The sequence below is a fragment of the Apodemus sylvaticus genome, chromosome 5 (assembly GCF_947179515.1).
Source record: "Apodemus sylvaticus chromosome 5, mApoSyl1.1, whole genome shotgun sequence".
NCBI lineage: Eukaryota > Metazoa > Chordata > Mammalia > Rodentia > Muridae > Apodemus > Apodemus sylvaticus.
The window spans coordinates 148530384-148554512 of record NC_067476.1 but is presented as its reverse complement, the minus strand read 5'-3'; the positions used below and the strand labels follow the sequence as shown (position 1 = coordinate 148554512).

The 24129-nt window shown below is 47.4% G+C and overlaps 1 protein-coding gene across 1 annotated transcript; it reads right to left on the bottom strand.

The window, feature by feature from the left end:
- Positions 1–1758: 1758 nt before the first annotated feature.
- Positions 1759–20492, bottom strand: Sgk2 (serum/glucocorticoid regulated kinase 2). Its single transcript, XM_052181727.1, has 12 exons — positions 20457–20492; positions 19879–19928; positions 19123–19180; positions 18879–18962; positions 17761–17892; positions 15497–15609; positions 15180–15216; positions 14059–14145; positions 10247–10342; positions 9161–9316; positions 7709–7798; positions 1759–2934 (listed from the first exon to the last, which is right to left on the bottom strand). The coding sequence occupies exons 1-12, from the start codon at positions 20490–20492 to the stop codon at positions 2770–2772; spliced, it is 1104 nt and encodes a 367-aa protein (XP_052037687.1). The 3' UTR covers positions 1759–2769.
- Positions 20493–24129: the final 3637 nt, after the last annotated feature.

The following is a 24129-nucleotide window of genomic DNA, read 5'->3' as shown; positions in this document are numbered from 1 at the left end:
GAAGATCTATTTACTATGTATACAGTGTTCTGCTTACGTGTATGACTGCACACCGGAAGAGGGTACCAGATCTCATGAGCTACCATGTGGTTGCTGGGAATTGAACTCAGGACCTCTGGAAGAACAGCCAGTACTCTTAACCTCTGAGCCATCTCTTCAGCCCGCACAAAACAATTTTTAAATGGAATATTCTAATATATATACACATACATACATATACATACATATATATTGCAATCAGTTTCATAGAGTACTTGTTCATTTTCATTTTCTATCCTAGTGAAGCATTCTGTATGTTACAGTCTTAGAACAGAACCAGCTGATTGTGGGCTTTTGAAAGCATGTTCAGATTTGTGACAGTCACACTCCTGTAAGAGGGAAGATTTGTCCTCTCCTTGTGTCCCACAGAGTTAACCCACAGATAAGAATCAGTTCCTTTCCCTATCAAAGCTTAATAGTAACTGTTGACTGAGCTTCGATCTCCAGTAGAACAGCATAACTGAGGTTTTCTTTTGTTTTTAATGTCTTCTAGCCTCGCCTCCACTCTCAGTCCCCTAGGGCAGGGACAAAGGGGACAAAGCTGAGAGGAAAGGAGTGGGACCGAGTATAGAGGAAAAGTCAGTAAAACTCACCAGCATACACTGATTCAAAGAAAACCCTCTCATTGTCCCCAAACCAGCCAGCTAAGGAGGCTGCCCTGAAGTATGCGCCAGGAGTTTGTGGAAAAGAAACTGAAATAAAGCAAAATAATCTTCCCCACATGGGCAGTGTCCTGAACATACACCACACACCCAGGTCTGGCCAGTGAATTACCTTCTGAAATGATGAATTTTGAACACCTACAACTTATTAGCTAGCCAGAATATTGGCCTCCAAGATCAGCTCTGTCCTTAAGGTAAAGCACATAAACTTGATAACCAGGCCCAGACCAGGAGTGAGGGTCTCTTCATGGTAAAGACCATTCTTTACCAATTCTTGCTTTAGTCTAAGAGATTTACTTTTTTTTTTTTTTTTTTTTGAGATATGGTCTCACTCTGTCCTCCTGACTGACTGGAACTCACTTTGTAGACCAGGTTGCCCTGGAACTCACAGATCCACACATCTTCGGCCTCCCTGGTTTTCAGGGCATGTGTACTATTCCCATATTTCATGAGAATTCTTGGCCCTAAGAACCTGAGGGAGGCATAGACCTGTCCAAAGATTACAAGGGAAAGCCCTAGGTCAAACACAGTTCATCATCCCAGCCAGTTAGTAGTGTGGCCTTCAAGCCATAGGAGCAGTCTCTCTGACCTTGTCTGCTCATTGGCAAAAGGAAGGGAAGTAATTACTACCTTAGGATCATTTGGATGAAGGTTGCTAACAGATGTGAACATCAGCTCTACAACTTGCCCAAGAGACATGCTCAGAGGCTGACTTTGGACAACTAAGCAAAAAGGGAGTGTGTTAAAGACTTGAAATCTTCAAAGGAAGGCTTGAGGCTTCTAGGGACTGGCTGCTACTGTCTGCACTGTTGACCCTTCTCCAGGAGGAACTCAAAGAGTTCACAGACCCATCTTTGGGCCCACATATGACACAGCTGCATCTCTGGACCAAATGTCTCACTTGAGCTAAGAGGAGGATGAGGAAGTCGGAATCTATCATCTCCTGTGATTCTAAATGGAGGTCATCACCCTCCGTCCCTCCTCCAACAGAGGCTCAAAAGTAGAGAAATCCTTGAATATTGAAAGTTGTTGAGTCAACCATACCCAGTAACAAATATTCAGTGCATTTAATACCACCTGAAACAAAGACACCGTCCACATAGAGCAATGTGAAGCCAAAGGCAACATATGACAAGCTGACTACATCTCATCAATTTATACACTGAAATAAAAATTCAGATACCAAGAGGTCCCCTCCCAGAGCGCTGGTCATCTCCATTCTCCCCTGTCCCTCAGCATTCGAACCCTTTACAAGGAGAGGTAGCTTATGTGCCCAGGCTCCATTGCTGTAGAGCTGGAGGATTTATGACACACTAAAGGAAGCCACCAGACAGGGCTTCTGGGCAACCCCCTTCTGTCCTGTCCCTCCTTTTCCCTTGCTTAGAACACGAAAGTGTCCATGTGATCTTAGAACTCAATGCAGTATTCAAAGCTATCACAGTTCTGATCTGAGTGTTTTCTGAAGGTTCCTGTGTTCAGCTGATGGAGCCTTTGGTAAATGAAGGAGGGGCTCAGGCTTCCTCAACAATTTAATCCATTCATAGATTTGTAATTTTATAGCATGGAGAGGCGATAACTAGGAGGTTGTCCCCGCTAGATGGGAGTAGTTCACTTGGGAGTATCTTATCTGAAGGTATCTTATTCCCAGCCCAGACTTCTACTCCTGGAAGCCACTCCTTCCAGCAAGATGGCTCTGCTTTGGCTAAAGACCACAGTCTGGATCAGCCAACTATGGGCTGGACCTTCTGGAACTGTGAGTCCAAATAGATGTCTTTACCTTACTTTTCTTGCATATTTTGTCACAGCCTCAGCAACAATGAACAAAAATGAAAAGAACCAAGCACAGAAGTCATTTCTCTAGAAGGGCAAGTCAGAACTGCAGACAGCTGGGTACTCGGGACCCTATTCAGCCGGCCTGAGCCCTGAACTGTTCCTTCACGTAATGGAAAACACTCGCCCTGTTCACTGAGCCACTGTGTCTTACTCCTTCAGGACTCATTGTGTCTTAGTGCAGCAGAAGGTAGTTCCCACGGGTGCTGGCTGGGCTTGGTGGCTCCAAGTGCATGTCTCAAGAGTCCAAAATGTCCTCATCCTCCTGTGCATAGGAAAATCCAAGGAATGCACTTGAGGCCCCAGAACTGCTGGCCATGGTGTCAGGGGTGCAGCCAATGGACCTGGACACAGCTTCCTGGGTGAACTCTGGGTCAAAGTGTTTCAAGTCAGCAGGTCCTTCCTGTCAGTAGAAGCCAAGGATGAGAAGGGAGGCAGGGATCACAGTCAACTAAGGATCCCAGAGCTGGGAGAGGGTGTCAGGCCTTCTGGAGTTAGTGTCTCATCCTCAGGCAACGCCCTTAGTCATGTATACATCCTAAATGCTTACCATATGCTCATAGCACTGGGGATATGGGAGGACAAAGTGGGGGGAACCTTTACTTTCAAGGAGAGGAGGATCATTTAGAGGACCGGTAAAGCCCTAGATAATAGAGACGAAATAAGGTCATATGGTAGAGACACTGGGGCTGCTAGCCTATATTAGAGAGAGAGAGATCTATATAGGAAAGAGAGAGAGAGAAAGAGGGAGAGAGAGAGAGAGAGAGAGAGAGAGAGAGAGAGAGAGAGAGAGAGAGATCACAGCCAAACTGAGCATGATGGTGCACATTTGAAATCCCAACTCTTTGGGCTGGAGAGATGGCTCAGCAGTTAAGAGCACTGGCTGCTCTTCAGTAGGTTTTGAGTTCAATTCCCAGCAACCACACAGCGGGTCATGACCAGATATTTGTAAGAGGATCTGGTGCCGCCTTCTGGCCTGCAATACGTGTAGCAGAACACTCATACATTAAATAAATAATTAAAAAAACCCAGCTCTTAGGGTGGGGGGGGGAGGGGCCCACAGGGGATCAGAGCTTCCAGGTTATCCTTGGCTACAAGGTGAGTTTGAGGTTATCCAGGGGTACAGAAGATCCTGTCTTTAAAAAGACACAATGCTGGCCATAGTGATTGTACATCCTTTTTTGTTTGTTTTGTTTTGAGACTGGGTTTCTCTGTGTAGCCCTGGCTGTCCTGGAACTCACTCTGTAGACCAGGCTGGCCCTGAACTCAGAAATCTGCCTGCCTCTGCCTCCCAAGTGCTGGGATTAAAGGCGTGCACCACCACTGCCCAGTTGTGGTTGTACATCTTTAATCTGAGGACTAGAGAGGCAGAGACAGATGGTTCTCTTTGAGTTTCTGGCCAACCTGGTCTACTGGTCTACCTACATAAAGAGTTCTAGGACAGCCAGGGTACAGAGATACATAGTCAGACACTGTCTCAAAAGAAAAAAAAAGGAAGAAAAAATAGATTATTTACTTCTACTCCAAGGATAGAATATATATTTCTATCATTTTAACATGGGCTAGTCATGTGACCGCCCAATCAGGCTTGAAAAAGATACCTTGAGAGTTGTCTCTCTTGGTACTCTGAGACCATCGTATACACAAACTCAGAACTGACTTGATGGAAGTGAAGAGAACTCAGGAAAAAAAACACAAGTGAGAAATTCCAGACCATCTGCGTCAGCTGTTCCACTGCTAACCACAGATTGAGGCTCCACAGAGAAATGTTGGCTTGGTATATCCCGAAAACTCCACAGACTCCAGGTAGATGCTTGTTCAGGGCCGGGAGAGATGGAGAGATGGCTCAGCAGTTAAGAGTGCTTTGCACTCTTGCAGAGGACTCAAGTTTGGTTTCCAGCATCCTCTGGAGAGCTATACAGCCACCTGTAACTCAGACTCCAGCGGATCTGATGCCCTCTTCTGGCCTCTGCTGGTCCCTATGCCATACCAGCCTGTACATATCCACCTACAAATGTACTCAATTAAAATAAATAAGTAAAATCTTCAAAAAGATTGTCATTTAGCAGGCAGGAGCAAAGCAATACTGTGTCCCTGTAGAGGAGGCACAGCTCCTGGGGTTTATGACCTAAGCAGGTGAGTGGGTGGTGGAAGGATCTGCAGATCTGCATTAGCCTGCAAGTCTTGGACTGAGGAAACAAACGAACCATAGCTTCTAGCTTCTCAGAAGGGCCACTGGGTGCAGTGGTCCAGCCCAGGCTCAGTGTTCCTGGACCAGAATGTGAATTCCTCTCATGTTTCTTGCCTAACATTAGCTATGTAGCTCTTGACAACCATTTAGTTTCCAGTTTCTACAAATGAAGAACGTGGTACTAAAGAAATGTGCACAAGGTCTCATGAGGAATAGCAGAACCAGGAATTCTCGCACAGGTCTCACTCGAAGGCTGATATCTCTTCCTAGGATTCTGTGAGCATTCCCTGTTGTGAACCAACGTTCCAGAAAGGAACTTCACCAACCATTGGTCTGATTAACTGATTAAAACTTCAGGAATTATGGAGAGGTTGGAGTGTTGCAGATCTAGACCCTAATCACAACTTACCTTGGGCTATCCTTAGCCATGCCTCTCCCTTATCAGCATTCCTTACCCACCCCTGTGTCTGACCTAGCATCCTTTGGCCAACAGATGAAATCTTTGGAATATCTAAAAGGCCATAATCATGTCTTTAGGGAGCACTAAGGCCTATGGCAGAGACTTCTCTACTTGCTGTAACCCACCCACCTAATAATGTTTCCACCAGAATATTTAAAGTGTCTTGATTTATGACTTTCTTTGTTCTTTTATTATCAAATGTTCATGGAACTGTCACCATACTATCTTCACTGTCGTTTTAAGTCCCAAGAAATAAAAAACTGGGGTGTAACTCAGTGATGGAGTACTTACCTAGCATGTGAGGCTCAGTTCCATTCCCAAGACAAAAAAATTAAATAAATAAAATCCAAAAAGGAGGTAAAGTCTCAGGACCCTGTATTATATATCCTATCTGACCGTTTTTTATCAAGAACCTGGTGCTAGAACCTAGTCCCCAACAAGCAGTGTCTCAGACTGGAGGCCTCGTGTGAGCCCTGGATTCTGCAAGTCTTTCTGTTAGTGGATGAGTGATGAGCCAGTCTTGTCAGACATGGACAAGGCTGACGCTTCAAAACTGAGTATCAAAGAGAAGAAAAGAGTCCAGCAGAGAAAACTCCAGGAGGAGAAAGCGTCCAGACATCATCAAATGATGATGAACTTGTCCCAAGAGCAAGCGGGGGGGGGGGGGGGGGGGGGGGGGGAGGGCGGGGCGCTTGGATCTAGCCTTGTGTTTAGAAACTGTTTTTGTGGAGATTTTAGGAATGCAGTCGTAGCTTCACACTTATACTACTAGGCCAAGGGGCAGCAATAGCCATTGTTTTCAAATATCCAGTGGTATGTAAACCCCACTGTCAAGAAGCTCACCATTGCTGGGCAGTGGTGGCACACACCTGTAATCCCAGCACTCTGGGAGGCAGAGACAGGCAGATTTCTGAGTTCGAGGCCAGCCTGGTCTACAGAGTGAGTTCCAGGACAGCCAGGGCTATACAGAGAAACCCTGTCTCAAAAAAACCAAATCCATAAAAAGGAAAAAACAAGAAGCTCACCATTGTTGGTCTTAGCGCATGTAGTCCTTCCTCTCTGCTGGGCAAGCCAACTTTAGCCTATATGGGTGCCCTCAACTGCTCTGTCATCTTTGTGAAGTTGCCTGCTTTTGCAGCTCCTCCTCAAATTCATGTTCATTTCTGATAGCATAAAATTAAATATATTCACATGCAAAGGAGTGCTGCTGCATGCCTTTAATCCCAGCATTTGGCAGACAGAGGCAGGTGGATCTCTGACTTTGATGCTAGCCTGGTGCATATAGTGAATTTCAAGATAGCCAGCCAGTGCTACATACAGAATCCCCAACTCGGAAAATGTATATAATTGTACACACACACACACACACACACACACACACACACACACACACACATACACACACACACACAACTTGTGCTTGCTGGTCATGGTACTTGGTTTGAAGTCAGTCAGGGATACAGGGATAATGAGATAGTATCTAGACTCCCTGACAAATAAGGAGAAAGTAAATCTAGTGTCACACTCATGGCCAGGAACTCCCCAAAGGAAAACTGTGAACAGGGAATGAATCCTTGTAGTGTTTGGGTTGGAAGGAAGTATGCTCAGTGTTTTCTTCTGTCAGGTGAGATCCCCAGCCATTTCCCCATTGTTGCTTTCAACTTCATTACACCCACTTCATACAAGAAATACACATCGCCGGGGTGTGGTGGCGCACACCTGTAATCCTAGCACTTGGGAGGCAGAGGCAGGCAGATTTCTGAGTTCAAGGCCAGCCTGGTCTACAGAGTGAGTTCCAGGACAACCAGGACACCACAGAGAAACCCTGTCTCAAAAAAACCAAAAAGAAAAAAAAAAGAAAAAAAAAAAGAAATACACAGAACTTTTATCATCAAGAAAAGGTCTAAAGGTATGGCTCTGCCTGGGCATACTATTGTGACACAAAACACTATAAAAATCTGTACTGTGCAGGCACTAGGTGGAGGGTGACAGGTTCCTATAATCCCAGTATTCTGAAGGCTGCATAGGTGGAGCTTAAGCTGAAGGCTAGCCTAGGCTACCAAGTCTCAAAAATAAACATTGTATCATCTTTGTGGGGTTACAGTGCTGGAGATGAAAGATTGAAATATGAACAGTCCATGGCTCATCCTTATTATTATTGTTGTTGTTGTTGTTGTTGTTATTTGGTTTTTTGAGACAGGATTTCTCTGTGTAGCTGGAACTCACTGTCCTGGAACTCACTCTGTAGACCAGGCTCGCCTTGAACTCAGAAATCCACCTGCCTCTCTGCCTCCCAAGTGCTGGGATTAAAGGTGTGCGCCACCACTGCCCGGCATGGCTCATCCTTCTAAGGCTGAACTAGGCCCCCCAGGGGCCAGGGCAGCTGGAGCTGGTTCTGATTCTTGCTGCCTTGAGTGAATCACTGAGACTCTCCAACCCTTGGCATTACCAGCTATATAAAGAGAATTGGCCTAGATTCTAGGAACCCAGAAGCCAAAATCTAGAGTGAACCCTGTGCTTGCTTACCACATTGGGGTTGAAGGGCGGAGTCAGCCTCTTGTGGTACAGATCATCCCAGTTTATGGGACTGAAGAACACGTGGTTCTTTATGTCGAGCTGCAGGAAGAAGGTACTGGTCAGAAACAGTCCTTGCCATATCTGCGCCCCAACTGGTACCCATTATTGGCCACCAACTAGATAGACCTTTGCAGCTCTGGCTAGTCTGCTCAGCCAAGAGAGCATTCTGTCAACAGACATCTCAGCTCCCACATCATCTGAACCAAAGTCTTCCCTACAGCACAGGTGCCTTCCACAGTTAGATCTCAGCACCTGCATTGTCCTAGGCTCTTGAAGCATTTCTGTGAGCAAGGCTGAAGAACTGGGTATAGAGGGCCAGGGCAAGCAGGGGGAGCTTGAAGGAAGCCTCTAGAAAACTTAGATCACACCACTCCTCTGCTCCACGAGCACACTCCACTTCTTGCCATTCTCCTTGTTCGTACCACAGGACTCTTGCACATGCTGTGCCTATGGCCAGGGAGTTTTCTTCTGGTTCTTGTTTGTTTGTTTGTTTGTTTTTTGGTTTTTGGTTTTTTGAGACAGGGTTTCTCTGTATAGCCTTGGCTGTCCTGGAACTCACTTTGTAGACCAGGCTGGCCTTGAACTCAGAAACCCGCCTGCCTCTGCCTCCCAAGTGCTGGGACTAAAGGTGTGTGCCACCCACTGCCCGGCTTGGTTCTTTATATAACTCATCATATCCCAAGTTTAGCTTGTCACCTCCTTAGAGAGGATGTGTCGGCCATGGAAGGGTAAAACAGCACGATCCCCATACACTCTTACTGTCTATCTCTGCTTGGTGATGACTGCACAGGGGCTCTGTTTTTGTTTTGTTTTGTTTTGTTTTGTTTTTGCCAGTCTTCTTCCACCTTCAAGCTTAACCATGTCAGAGGCCTAGGCTATCACATCCCTAGCACACAGTTCCAGTTCCACAAGGACTCAGCAAATATTGGTTGGCAAAAAAAAAAAAAAAAAAAAAAAAAAAAAAAGCCTGTATTTTTAAAGACATGGTTAGGGTCTAGAGAGATGGCTCAGTTGGTAAAGAAAGTGCCTGAGGACCTAAGACTGGCTCACTAGCATTTAGGTAAAGGCTGAGAGTGAGGGCATATTCTCTAATGTCAGAGCTGAGGAGGCAAAGACAGGTGGCTTCCCTGGGTCCACTGGGCAGCCAGTATAGCCAATTAATGAGCTACAGGTTCAGCAAGAAATCCTGTCCCAAGAAATAAAGTAGACAAGTGGAGCAGACACTTGACATCAACCTCTGACAAACAGAGGGACAGAGAGTTCAACTGGCAGAAAGGTAATTTCTAGGCAAATGCACTAGCAGCCCCTAGGTTTACAGGGCAGCAGAAGACAATCCCACCCCAGATGCTTCTGAGCTGTCTCTGCAGAAAGGGACCCGTGATCTTCTGCTTGGTCACCTACAAAGTCTTCCTTGGAGCCTAGCCGCTGCCTCTGGTCCTTGTGGAGAAGACCTTGCAGGAGGTCACAGGCAGCCACTGTCCGGCCTCCAGGGATCTGTAGCGGCTGATGCAAAATGTTCTCATACATCTGGGCCACATCTGTGTTGAAGAAGGGGGGCTGGGGAGAAAAGGGAGAAAAGCTGGAACTTCAGTCATAAAGCCATGGAAAGGGGTCTCATAGAGTGTTAGAGCAAGCTGGAATAGCCCAGAGGATTTGTCCAGACCTGTGTCCAGGGCTACAGCTCAAGGGGCAGGAAGAGAGAGAAAGGACCTCTAGGCTTCCAGTGCAGGACAAAGGATTGCTGAGAAAGTCACAGGGTTTCTCCATTCCTGGGAGGCTCACAGAGGTCCTTGGACTGTTCATGCACCAAGTATTTTATTTACTTTCACCTTCCTTATTTCTTCCTGGTCTCACAGCCAACTTCAGCCAGAGGCTACAACTTGGCAGATTACAGAAAACAAGGCTGGAGACCATCAAACCATAGAGCTAAGAGCAGGGCTCTAAACTACCTTCAGAGTCTACCCCTCCTGGCTCTTCCTCCAGCACCTCCACCTACTGGTCCTTCTACCTACTCAGAGCTGAGTCTTTCTGCAGCACCATGCCATGCTGGAGAACCCAGCCCAAAGGAAAGCCAGTCTCAGAAAGGTATACACAGGCTTCCACCTAAGCATATAGCCCAGGGTTGCTCCCAATCTATCAGCACTGTCACCTTACAGCCTCAGTTTCCTTCTTGGTACAATGAAAGTAACTCTATACTCTGCAAAAAGGATGTTATAAATGGGAGCTGCTAAAATAACATCATATATATATATGATGTTTGTATATATACATATACATACACATACATACATATATATATATGTATATATATATACAACATATATACATATATTCCTTATATTTTCTTTGGCCTCATCTTTACTCCCCAGGGTGGATGGATAGCTCATTTAATCCCCCCATGCAAATCTACAGTAAGCTACATAAAACGGGGACCACTCTCAGCTTCCCCAAGCCAAATGTGCCCTGCAGACATATCTATCCACTCACCAGGCCATGCAGCATCTCGTAGAGGACTGCCCCTAAGCACCACCAGTCCACTGCTCGATCGTAAGGCTCTTTGCGAAGCACTTCTGGAGCCAAGTACTGTTGAGGAAGTATAGCTATTTGAGGACCCCCTAGTCTCAGTTTCTCTACCTATAAACAAAGCACTCAAGGGAGAACATCAGCAGAGATTGCTCCTGACATCAGAATGTCCTAGCTTCTCCTGCGGTCAACAGTATTTGCTCACTAGAGGTCTGACTGGTGATGGGCTTTTTGTAGTGCATTGGGATGTACCAGAAATCAGACAAGACTGCCCTGCAGGGTTATGCACATTGTACATCTCCCAAGAGTACCAGCCAAAGGGTAAAGGGAACTACAACCTGTCTGTGATCTACACACCAAGCCAGATCGGCAGTTCAGAAGCAGTCATGCCTTCTTATTTGTATATTGTCACCTGTAGGTTACCTGTGTCCTAAGACTGCAAATGCCCTGGCAGCATCTCATAGTGCATCTAGGGAACAAAGGAACAAAGCTAAAGGACTGTGGCACACCCTTGTTCTGGAAACCTTAATGCCAGGGAAGAGGGGCAGAAAGAGATGCATTCCTGGCCATATTGATGGGAACATGCCAGGGACCCATGCCTGGCACAGGGAAAGAAACTGAGGCAGTGCTGTGTTTCTGCCTGTCCCAAGGGCTTGGTGATCTCTTTGCTGCTAAGGCACAGAGTCCCAGCAGCAGAAATAGCTTCCTGAAGGACGATATGGGTCTATGGAAGGGAAGAGAACCAGTGTATGGGTCTAGAAAGAGCACTTGACCTGCCAGAACCTCAGCTTCCTTATCCTTAGATGAAAACATGATCAAAGCTGGAGATAAGCATGGTGTAGGAGCTGGAGATATTCATGGTGTAGAAGCATGAGGACCTATATCTAGATCCCCAGGAGTCACAAGGCAGGTGACACGGCTTACATATGTAGCTCCAGAGACTTGGCATAGGGTTGGGTTAGAGACAGAAAGATCACTGGATTGTTGGTCAGCTAGCCTAGCCAAATGGATGGACTCCAGGTTCAGTTTGGGATCTTGCCTCGAAAAAAATAATGTGGGGCTGGAGAAATGGCTCAGTGGTTAAGAGCACTGACTGCTCATCCAAAGGTTCTGAGTTCAATTCCCAGCAACCACATTGTGGCTCACAACCATCCGTAATGAGATCTGATGCTCTCTTCTGGTGTGTCTGAACACAGCTACACTGTACTTAGATATAATAATGAATAAATCTTAAAAAAAAAAAAAAGTTCGAGGCCAGCCTGGTCTACAGAGTGAGTTCCAGGACAGCCAGAAAGAAACAGAAAAAAAAAAAAAAAGATCCTGGCAGTAGTGGCACACACGCCTTTAATCCCAGCACTTGGGAGGCAGAGGCAGGTGGATTTCAAGGCTAGCTACAGAGTGAGTTCCAGGACAGCCAGAGCTACACACCAACTACTGGCCTCTATACACATGTGCACATGAACCTGTCCATATCCATGTGAGTATGTGCTCATACTATACACACACACACACACACACACACACACACACAGTAAAAAAGGGACATGGAGTCCCCAGGAACAAAGGTAGGAACTCTTGTCTGAGTGCCTGGGTCTTGAGCAGTGACATTAGAAGAAATATCTCCTACATGAGTTACAATTCCATATCCCCACTCCCTATTGCTAGCTGCACCCAAGAAAGGACTGACTGTTGTCAGGCTTTGGGGGTGGGGTTCAGCACCACCCAGTAGGTACCCCATGTACAAACATAGCTAATTTTTGGACTGGGAGAGATTGCTAACCATCAATTTCCTGAGTACCAACCGGAGGACCCCATCTGAAGGGCCAGAACAACTCTGCAGGCTGATGGAGACAAACGGGGAGGCTAAAGTCCTGCCCCAGGGAAAAGTCCTGCCCACCGGAGCAGCTCTGCTTCGCATCCTCAACCCTTTGCTCCTTCTGATACTTGTTCAAGCTACAGGGGCCCTTCCGGTTCAAGGTTCAGCATCCAAGACTGGTGGACATTCAAGGAACGGTTTTAAACCCAAGGCCAGTTAGATATACATGTGAATCCCTGCTCAGACATGCAATATTTACTGATTGATTGACTGACTGATTGATTGTGATCCTGGAGGTTGAACTCAAGGCCTCATGCATGCCAGGTAGCCCTAATTATTATCTTGAGGTAGGGTCTTACAATCCCCCTGCCTCACCGTCGCAATGAGGGTGAGGGTGGAGATAACAGAAATCCACACATTTTAACCTCCTAGGATCTCTGAAAGAGGGAGGTAGATTTATGTGTAATACTTCCAAACCCTGACCTTAACTCTCAGGCCAGGCTCTCATGGTTGAGGACTTGGCCCTGTGGAGCAGTGTCCTTCAATACAGTAGCCACTAGCCACATGTGGCTATCAAACAATTACTTCTGCAGAGGATCAAGATCTGTGTCTATTGAAATGTGATGAATCATAGCTAAACTGGACTATAAATGTAAACTATTATCATATGCTAGATGGTAAAACAGAAAAAATTCATTATTTCAACATTTTTATATTTGTGTGTGCATGCATGTATATATATATGTCAAAGGACCAACTTAGAAAAATCAGTTCTGTCCTCTACCATGCCAGTTCTGGGCATTGAACTCAGGTCCTTAACGCTTGGCAAAAGGTGCCCTTACATGTTAAGCTGTCTTGACAGACCTATTTAACAAATTTATACTGAATATATATTAAAATGAGAATATCTGAGATTAAAATTAGTTCCACCAATTTTTCCTTATATAAACACACACCGAGACAAGACCTGGCTGGCCTGGACTGAAGCTTCTTCTTTCTCTTCTTCCTCTTCTTCTTCTTCTTCTTCTTCTTCTTCTTCTTCTTCTTCTTCTTCTTCTTCTTCTTCTTCTTCTTCTTCTTCTTCTTCTTCTTCTTTTGTTGTTGTTTTTTGAGACAGGGTTTCTCTGTGTAGCCCTGACTGTCCTGGAACTTACTCTATAGACCAGGCTGGCCACTAACTCAGAAATCTACCTGCTTCTGCTTCCCAAGTGCTGGAATTAAAGGCGTGTGCCACTACTGCCCAGCAACTTTTCTTTTTTTTTTTAATTAAAAAATTATTTATTTATTTATTTATTTATTTATTTATTATATGTAAGTACATTGTAACTGTCTTCAGACACACCAGAAGAGGGAGTCAGATCTCATTACGAATGGTTGTGAGCCTCCATGTGGTTGCTGGGATTTGAACTCAGGACTTTCAGAAGAGCAATCAGTGCACTTAACCGCTGAGCCATCTCTCCAGCCCCAGATTTTACTTTTTTAATATATAGTTTCCTTGTATGCCTGAGGCTCTGAGTTCAACCCCTAACACCACAATAAATAAATAAATAAATAAATAAATAAATAAATAAATAAATAAATAAGGTTGACATGTATTTGTGTTTCGTTTCCTGAAGTTCCCAGCCGACCTGGAACCTACATTATAATTGAGGCTGGCTTCAAACTCCTGATCTTCGGTCCCCACTTCCCAAGCGTTGGGATTGCAGGCATGCAACCCCACATCCAGCCAGAGCTGACCTATTTCCGTTGGGCAGCAGCTGAATTCAGCAGAGGTAGCCGGGTCCCCAAAAGCTGGTTCCCTGAACACTCACAAGGAAATGGAGACTCAGCACAGGGCTGACTCCGGGAAGGGCTTGGGAGAATGAAACAAGGCCGTCCTGCTGTAGCGTGTGGTGCTGTAGCTTAGTGTCTGTGCCCTCCACCATTCATGGTCTGCTTTCTCCACGGATCTTCCACATACCTCAGGGGTGCCGCAGAAGGTGGATGTGGTCTCCTCTGGCTCTACGCATTCCTTGCAAAGGCCGAAATCTGTCAGTACCACGTGACCCTGTGAGTGAGAGACAGGGTCAAAACTCAAACTCCACACCCTTGAGCGGTGGCCGTACAGTATGACGGTGAGGAGACACAAGCTGCGCTTTATGCAGACCCAGACTTCGTGGCCCGGATGCCAGGAGACCTCAGGGCACAGGCCGGAGGCATGGCACGCTGCGATCGTCCCTAGTTTCTCATGACTCAGGCCAGTGACTACAACAGTGGCAACTCCGGGATGTCCTCGCTGGGTAGCAGTTCTTTTGATGGGGGCCGGAGGCTGACAAGCCCACCAGCGCTAGCTGGGTGTGCGGATGGAGAAGGCAGAGAGATACTGAAGGGCTCTTATCAGACTCCATAGATACTGAGAGGTTCTTATCAGACTCCATAGATCCTGAGGGGCCCTTAACAGACTCCATAGATCCCGAGGGGCCCTTATCAGACTACCGGAGTTGCCTTGCTTAATCTCATTGCACCCCGGGGACTGCACTTTTTTTCCCCAACGTTATGCTGCCCTCTAGAGGACAATCCACATTCAGCACCTGAGCGCTGAGGGTCACGTAGCCCCAAATCTCCTTGTCTCAATTTATTCCCATCCTAAAGAGCAATCCCCGCTTAGGCCCTAATCCTGTGATGTTTGCTGAGGCCTCTCTTGCAACCACAGTGCGCCAGTTCTGTATATGTATATATGTATGTGTATATGATGTATATATATATGTGTGTGTGTGTGTGTATGCACATGCACATAGACTCCCGTACATATGAGTTTATACATATGTACAAGATCACATATGTACCCATATGTATATGTGTGTGTATATGATGTATGTGTACATATATATATATGTACATGCACATAGAGTCTTGCACATGATTCTATACATATGTACAAGATCACATATGCACCCATACACACACAAGGATGAATGCTACCATATGCATACATATGCAATGCATAAGTACCAATGTAGACAGACCATGTTTAGAGAACACAGATTTGAGCTTCGTATATAAACACACACACACACACACACACACACACTCCTCACACACCTGGCAGTCCAAGAGAATGTTTTCTGGCTTCAGGTCTCTGCAGAAAATAAGAAAAAACAGCCAATTACTGAGTGAATTGGGGACTCTGGTCCTAGCAGGAGAACTACTCATGGAAGCTCCCACAGGTAAATAGGGGAACCCAGGGAGGCTGGCTTGACTCTAAAAATGGAGGACCATTTTGGAAAAGTTCCCAACAAAGGAGGAGAGTCCTCCTCCATTAAAGGACCAAGGTCACTGGGACATCACGGCCCACACAACCCCTGCCTGCTGGAACAAGAAGGTTCTGGGACTGACCATGAGCCATGAGCAGGCTTCACCTGTAGATGATGTTGAGAGAGTGAAGGTAGCCAATGGCGCTCGCCACCTCTGCAGCGTAGAACCGGGCCCGGGGCTCCAGGAACCTGCGTTCCCGCTGGAGATGGAAGAAGAGCTAGGAGAGAGGGCAGAGAGGTGGCGGCTGGATTGCAGCTCCCAGCACACGAGACAAGGGCCATGTGCAGGTAGGCCAGTCACCCTAGCCTAAGCTGTAGTGTACTCGAACCAAGAGACTGCATGCCGACCCCACCCCTTGGCCTCTCTGTGGCTCCAGTCAGCAAAATTAATAGCTACCGTGTTTCACACTGGAAGTCAGACCCCTTCACGCCTCTTATTTAATCCTCATGACCATCTTCAAGATCTCTACTGTGATGCCCGTTTCGTGTCAAAGGAGGAGCAGTTAAGTGATTTGTCTAAGATCCCACAGTTCAGAGGTGGCAGGGCTGGAACTTGAAACCAGGTAGTTCAAGACATATTGTGTGTGGGGGAGGGTATAGGGCAGGGGGTAGACGCTATGTGACCCATACTGGCCTTGAACTTACAATCCTCCTACCTCTGTATCCCACGTGTTGGGATTACAGGTGTGAGGTACTATGCCCAGCAAAAATGTGTTTTTCCTCCCACCCAAGCATTAGGATGTCACACAGCCCAACTTAGATCTCCCTGTTTGGACTGCTTTGTGAACTGCAAAGTCATCACATAGGGATATGCAGGATGAAGCCACCCCTGCTGGACTCAGGCTGAAAAACATTTGGTTACATGTGAAACCCTGTGCAACTGAGGAGAACCCTACTAAATCCCACCCCTTGTTCAGGGTGACAAAGCAAAGCCCAAGATTGTGCCCAGCTTGTCCCTGCCCTGTTTTGGGGTTAGCAGGTGGCTTGGGTCTCTACTTAGGCAGTGACATCAGGAGAGAGAGAGACAGCTTGGTGGTTAAAGTGCTTCCCACGCAAGTATGAGGACCTGTGATGATTTCTATATGCTCAGCACAGGAAGTGACATCATTAGAAGGCGTGGTCCTGTTGGAGTGGGCGTGTCACTGTGGGTGTGGGTTATAAGACTCATCCTAGCTGCCTGGAAGCCAGTATTCTACTAGCAGCCTCCAGATGAAGATGTAGAACTCTCAGCTCTTCCTGCACCATGTGTGCCTGGATGCTGCCCTGCTCCCACCTTGATGATGATGGACTCAACCTCTGAACCTGTAAGTGAGCTCCAATTAAATGTTGTCCTTAGAAGAGCTTCCCTTGGTAATGGTGTCTGTTCACAGCAGTAAAACTCTAACTAAGACAGGACCCGAGACCAATTTCAATGCCGTGTGGCCGTGGCTGACTGTCTGTAATTCCAGCCTCAAAAGAAGAAGACGACACAGGAACATCAGAGCAAACTGGCTAGTAAGACTAGCTACAATGTTAAGCTCTGGGTTTGCTTAAGAGAGCCTGACTTGATGAAAAAGATGGAGGAGAACCTGGGGTGACTTTTAACATCAATTTCTGGCCTCCATGTGCAAATGCACACACACTCCCTTTTTGTTTAGTTGTCCAAAGTCAGCCTCAGAGCGTGTCTCTTGGGAAATTGTAGAGCTGATGTTCACGTCTGTTAGCAACCTTCATCCAAATGAAGTAGTAATTACTTTCCTTCCTTTTGCCAATGAGGAGACAAGGTCAGAGAGACTGCTCCTACGGCTTGAAGGCCACACTACTAAGAGGCTGGGATGTTGGATGTTTGCTCTGCATCTAAAAATACACATGTGCAATACACATTCATGAAAATAAATAAGATTTTTTTTCTTTTTGTTTTCCCTTTGGTTTTTTAAGACAGGGTCTCTCTGTGTAGTCTTGGCTATCTTGGAACTCACTCTGTAGACCAGGCTGGCCTCAAACTCACAGAAATCCACCTGCCTCTGCCTCCCACGTGCTGGGATTAAAGGCATGCCCCACTACTGCCCAGCTAAGTAAGATTTTAAAAGAAATGATAGTGATGGGTCATTTCTACCCTGTGGCCTGGGTGTGGGAAATGGCAGTATTGGAAATAATGACCACACAGAGTCTATGAGAGTGTGAGTCTGAGCTACCCCGTGTGGGAAAGGAAGAAAGCACAGCAGCAGGGGCGAAAAGGACCCACCTGGTACGGACGGCGTGGTCGTGAGAAGCGACTTAACTGGGCTGAGCCTCTGTCTCTTGGGCTACCAAGTGGATCTGTTGTAGGGGTGCGGTGGGGTACACCGTGGGCCTGTGCGAGGACGGCACCCCTCCCACCGTCCACTCACCTCGCCCCCGTTGACATAGTCAAGCACGAAGTAGAGCTTCTCCGGGGTCTGGAAGGAGTAGCGCAGGCCCACGAGGAACGGGTGCCGCACGTTCTTCAGCAGCACGTTACGCTCGGCCATGATGTGCGTCTGCTGTGGAGTCACAGACAGGGGTCCTCGGCACGCAGTTCGGTACATTCCAGGCGACCTTGCTTAGGGAGGTGTCCCGCCCAAGACTTCCTCCTGGCCTTCACACGCCCACACATGGGCTCTCAATTGTCCCCAGCCTCGTCATCTAGTACTTAGAAGTTAGCGTCTTGAGCCTCAACCCCAGCCACTTCAGATTAGTGTGACTCCGGAAACCGCCCCCCCCCCCCCGCGCCCGCCCTGGGGTGACAAGCAAAGCAAATACTATGGCAAGACTCATGACTTTGATCCTGCTATTTTAGCCATCTGAAAAGCCCAGCCTCCCTCCCTCCCTCCCTCCCTCCCCCCTCCCCGCTCTGTGTTTGTGTGCGTTGGAGAGAGTCTGTAATAAGTGGATGACAGATGCTTCCCTCAAGCCCCTCTCCACCACACTCTTTGAGGCAAGGTCTCACTGGACCTATCTCCACAGTACTGGGATTAGAGAGACATGCGGCCACGCTTAGCTCTTTCCGTGGGTTCTAGGGGATCACACTCCGGTGTGCTCATGCTTGCACAGAGAGCACTTTATTGACTTAGCCATCTCCCTAGGCCCCGGATGTGCCTGCCACCTTTATATCTCAAACTCCCAGAGTGCTATTTACTGTCAGGGTCCGTGCAAGACCCTTCATGCAGGGAGACCTCCCTCCCACGCAGTCCAGGCTGGAGGCGCCTTTGAAGAGGGCACGGTGTGAGCCCTCAGTGAGCATCGGGGACCTTGATCTCTAGAGAGGGCAGAGAGTTGGTCCATCAGAGGATCCCGCATCCTCCGTGGGGTTCCTAGGGAGAGGGATGGCTTGGCCTGCCTTCCTCTAGAAAGGTTAGGGTTCTGCGTGCCTCTGGACTCTCTGAGCTGTTCCTTCCAGAGCTCTCGGAGATGGGACCATCTTGGGAAGTCTCCCTAGGCTGGAGATCAAGAAGCAGGAAGGGGAGCGAGCTTTCCCGAGCTCTGGTACCTCTTTGTGCTTTAAGATGGACTTCTTTTGCAACACTTTCACCGCGTAGAAGGCTCCGTCTGACTTGCGCTTGGCCAGTAGGACCTGAAAAAAGTAAAGACGCAAGACTCCAGGGATGACGGGTAGCTCCTGGCACCCCCCACACACACACATTCGGCTGCTGTGTGGCCCATAATGCTAATGGAAGACAGCAGGTGGGAGGCTGCAGAGGGAGAGACCCCAACTTCCCACCGACCTTACTTACCTTCCCATAGTTCCCTTTGCCGATGACTTTGAGGAAATCAAAGTCTGTGGGTCGGGCACTGTGGGCAGGAAAAGAGCAAAGATTAGCATTTGGAAGCTCAGGTAGCCTGGACTCTGGCTAACTTCAGACCTGGAAAAGTCAGGTGGCTTGGCAGGAGCCTCATGCCTTACCACTGAAGAAATGCAAAAGACTCAGCCTTAGACACCTCCCCCTACACCCATTCAGCTCACAGGGTACATGGGACAGAAGGTTCATGCCCCCCCATTTGCCCATTTGCCCCACCCTCGTCCTCACCCCACCCCAGCAGGAGAAGGGCCTGGAGAGTTGCTAACAGTGCAGACGTTTAGGGTCATTCCAGGCAGAAGGCTCAACCTGGGGTGAAGCAGGGAGGTTAAGGGGAGATGAAGCTGAGTGGGCGTGGGGCAGAGGGAAGCTGGGCCAGCTGGCAAAGGTTTTGAGTATGCCAGAAACCTTAGATTTCATTTCTTTTTTAAAAAAAAATTAAAAAAAAATTTTTTTTAAATGAAAATGAGTACACTGTAGCTGTCTTCAGACACACCAGAAGGAGGCATCAGATCTCATTATGGATGGTTGTGAGCAACCCTGTGGTTGCTGGGATTTGAACTCAGGACCTTCGGAAGAGCAGTCAGTGCTCTTAACCACTCAGCCATTTCACCAGCCCCTAGATTTCATTTCTAAAGAGAAACCGCTGTGGAACAGCCAGACAGGAATTTTGTCTGCAAAATCAGCACTCACTTTGGGTTGGCTGATGGCCCCAGGTTGATGTTCCCATTGGCCCTAGAGGGCTGAAGACACAAAAAGACAGCAATAAAGAAGAATAAGCTCCCTCTCCTTCCCTTGACCCCGGCCCCAGTTCTGCCAACATCACTACTACCTTACCTCCCATCCCACCCTCCCCATCCCCCATTCTTCTTTTGGTTTTTGTCCCTTGTGCCCACCCACTCCTCCATCTAACCATTCACATCAAACTTGCTTCTTCTAACAAGTCATGACAATTATAAAGAAAGAACGTGGAAGCCAGAGAGTTGTTGCTCAAGGCCTTACAGGCAGCCAGGGTGGGACTTGAACCTATGTCATTATTTTTTTATCCTAACCAAATCTACCTCTTATAACCCTCAACTAAATCTCTCTTCAGATTTTTTTTTTCTCTTTCATTTTCCAAATGGCCATCCCAGTGAACGCACAGTAACCTGGAAGATCTAAGTTTTGGTTGAGGCTGGCCAGGATCTCTATGGATTTCCTTAGCCGTGGAAGAATGTGGGTCTCTGGTGCAGGGTGCTGGGTTTTGGATAGAGGGACCAAGAACCACTTACCTGCGGGCTAGGAGCTCCAACTGGGCTGGAGGCCATTCTGTAGCTGTGATCAGGTAGGCTCTTGGGGACACAGGGAAGAACAGGAATGAAGGATCTTGGCCTCCGGGCAGGACCACCCCCTTGCGTTTCTAATACAACCATAGCAGCTCCCACCCCAAAGGCCAGCCGTCCATGTATGGGCAGGGCAACCGACATTTCCCAGCCCAGCCCTTCTCACCAAACAATTCAGGGGTGGTGGATAGGGACACATAGGGTGTGCCCTGCCTGGTGGGGTCTCTGAAAAGTTTGGGGACATCCAGGACAGGAAGACTCTGTGGTTCATAGACGTTCCAGAACTCCAAGGTAGCCAGAGCAGGAAGGACCCTTTCAGGACCCTGTACTTCTCAGTGAGGTACCCAAAATCATTTAAAAGGTCTTATGTGCTTTTGTTTCTCTATTGTTTTAGACAGGGTCTCCCTCTGGAGCTCATGCTGGCCTTGAGCTTGCTATATATCCTAGGCTGGCCTAGAATGGCCTTAGTCTCTCCCACATGGCAAGAATTTGGAAACGGGCTACCACACTTGATTTAGAAAAGGACTTTCTAGGGTCCCACCTTTTGTGGGTAGACTGGGCTTCCCAGACTCACACCTCAGCATGCTGGCAACCCTGAATTCTTGTGGGTGAACTCCCAGGCTAAGCTCTGTGTTAAAGACAACCTTCTGGCCCCTGTACTATCTCCAGTGTCCAGTAACAGCAGCTGCACTGGGGACTTTGGACCAGAATCACGGGATTCCCCAAGTAGCCAGTTGTCTACATGAGGTCAAATTGTAGAAGCAGTGGGCAGTTGATCTATGTAGCCAGTCGCACAGTGGAAGTAGCTGACTGCCTAAGATTTAGTTCAGAGCCTTGGAACCTCATAGACCCTACCCCTCCCACAGTGGTAGATACAAATCATTCATCTAAAGACCCCAGTTTTGGTTGCTATGGGGCCTGGGCTATGTAGCACTCACTTTCCAGGGAAGGTCTTAGAGGCACCACTCTTGTAGCTGGGTGGAATACTGAAACCCCTTCACCTGTGGCCAGGAACTTTCCACCAGGTCGGAGGCCACTGCCAGCAGAGAAAGTAGCTTCAGGGGAAAGGAGGGTAGTCCTCAGCAAGGCTGATCCAGAGGCTCAGCACTGTCCAACTCCTGCACAGCTGTAGAATTATTTCCGCCAGAGGGAGTGCATCCCGGCCTCTCTGATGCACATCAGACTGTGCTCCTACAACCTGGCCTATGACATCACCACCCTTCTCCAGGTGGTCCCTCATGGGTCCTGTGCCTGGCCCTGGCTCCCTAGGCCCCACATACCTATGCAGCCTGGGCAGAGCAGAACCTCTGGGAGACGAAACACAGCAGTTGGAGCCGAGCACAGGCCGTGGACAAGAGAGACTCTCTCTGTTCTCCCAACAAGAGCCAAGTGTCAGTGCCTGGTGCCCCCAGCACAGAGCTCAGAGCTTCTAGCAGTGGCAGCAGTGGGGGGGACTGGTGATGTCACCCAGGATCCAGCAGCTCTTAGGATGGGATGGGAGACCTCTGTTCCCCCGGCGTCACCATTTCTCCCTAAGAAAAGAAGGATTGCATATCAGTCACAGAAGAACCTGGAGGCCATCGGGGACTGTAAAAATGTATGTGTGACTGTAGGTCAGGGTATGTGCTCTCTGCAAGAGTTTTGTGCAGAGATGTGCTTTTTTGTGGCTCTGGAGCTTAGGTATTTGTGTGAGTGTGTGAGTGTGTATGTGTGTGTGTGTGTGTGTGTGTGTAAGACTGTGTGCATGTGCTGGTATGACAGCATGTGTACATGTCTGTGCATCTGGGCTGAGTTCATCATTGTTTTGCTGTGTGTGTAGTGGATATAATATCCCCAGACATTTAGTGTCACTGTATAGTATGTGCCAGCATCTATTTTTATATGTATATATATATATTTTACATGTATATATATTCTATTTATTGTTTGTGTGTGAGTCTGCATTTGAGTGTCTATGTGTTTGTCTTCAGACAAGAAATGTGTCTAGGGGATGGAGAGATGGCTCAGATGTTAAGAGCACTGACTGCTCTTCTGAAGGTCCTGAGTTCAAATCCCAGCAACCACATGGTGGCTCACAAATATCTGTCATGAGATTTGATGCCCTCTTCTGGTGTGTCTGAAGACAGTTACAGTGTACTCACATATAATAAATAAATAAATCTTTAAAAAAAGAAAGAAATGTGTCTAGTAATATATGCACATTGATTATGTAACTACATGTATGTATAGGTGTATAGGTCCATCACTGTGTGTCTGTGTCTATATTGGTGTGTGTTGCATAATCTCCCTCTCTGCCTCCTTCTCTCTATCTCTTTCTCTCTGTGTAAATATGTATATATATAATGTACATAATATAAAATCCTGTCTGTTAGAACCAGGTACCATAAAGATCATGTGATCTAGAGGAGAGGTCCAGGGACGTGAGCTATGGCCATGGAGAACAACGCACCTGCCAATATCCTGTAGATGCTTCAGGAAAGCTGGAGCTGGCTCTCCATTCAGCTGGCCTTGGTCTTGGACTACTGAGCCTTTGACCACCTAGATCTTCCCCACAGGCCCTTCAAGAGCCCTGGCCTACTGTCCCTAAAGCAGTCCTCTGGCTGACTCACAGCTCCTCTTTTGCTGGGTGAGGGCCTACATCTCAGGAGCTCACAAGGGTCTTGCTGTTAGGTGTGACCATTAAGTTCTCACAGGGTTCTGATCCTCAAGGGGATCAGGAGGGGTGGACAGGTGTTCTGAAGAAGGCAGGAATGGATGGGATCAACACAGCAAGTGACTTCTAGAGCTTTCTGTGTGGCTATTCAATCAGTTTAGGGAAGGGAACAGAATAGACAGAGAGTGGGTGGGTCAGGCATTCTTAAAGACCTGGAGGTGTTGACCCAAGAATACTGCAGCAAACAGTATCAAAGTCTTTCGTTTTCCCACCAAATAGAAATGTTGAACCAATACACAAGTCTGCAAGGTGACGTGTTGACAAAACACATATCCTCCCAAGGATATTTCAGTCACAAGAACCCCATGGGGTCTTCACTGGGCAGAAGCCAAGGACAGCCTAAGTGTCCCCGCCTGGCACTTAGGAACACCTCAAGCCACGCTGTCTCTGCTCCTCACTGCTGATCCTGGTTCACTGCCCGCTTCTCTTTCTTTCTTTCCTTCTTTCCTTCTTCCTTCCTTCCTTCCTTCCTTCCTTCCTTTCTTTTTTTTCTTTCTTTCTTTCTTTCTTTCTTTCTTTCTTTCTTTCTTTCTTTCTTTCTTTCTTTCTTTCTCTCTCTCTCTTTCTCTCTTTCTTTTCTTTCTTTCTTTTTTTCCTTCTTTCCTTCCTTCCTTCCTTCTTTCTTTCTTCCTTCCTTCCTTCCTTCCTTCCTTCCTTCCTTCCTTCCTTCCTTTCCTTTCCTTTCCTTCCTTCCTTCCTTCCTTTCTTTCTTTCTTTCTTTCTTTCTTTCTTTCTTTCTTTCTTTCTTTCTTTCTTTCTTTCTTTCACTCCTCTGAAGAGTCATCTGCCTTCCCATTCCACTCCTGCACCCACCTCAGGTTTCGTCCTCACATGCTAAGGGATCAGTGGACTGTCCACTTGTGTGCCGGTGACGACACCGGTGCCCTCATTGCTTAGCCAGCCGAGGCT

Excerpts from the sequence above, each read along its gene's own strand:
- Sgk2 (XM_052181727.1), bottom strand. The coding sequence starts at position 20,492 with ATGGCCTCCAGCCCAGTTGGAGCTCCTAGCCCGCAG. Across the intron at positions 19,929-20,456 it reads TTGGAGCTCCTAGCCCGCAG|CCCTCTAGGGCCAATGGGAA; the intron begins GTAAGTGGTTCT and ends TTGTGTCTTCAG. Across the intron at positions 14,146-15,179 it reads ACATTCTCTTGGACTGCCAG|GGTCACGTGGTACTGACAGA; the intron begins GTGTGTGAGGAG and ends TCTCACTCACAG.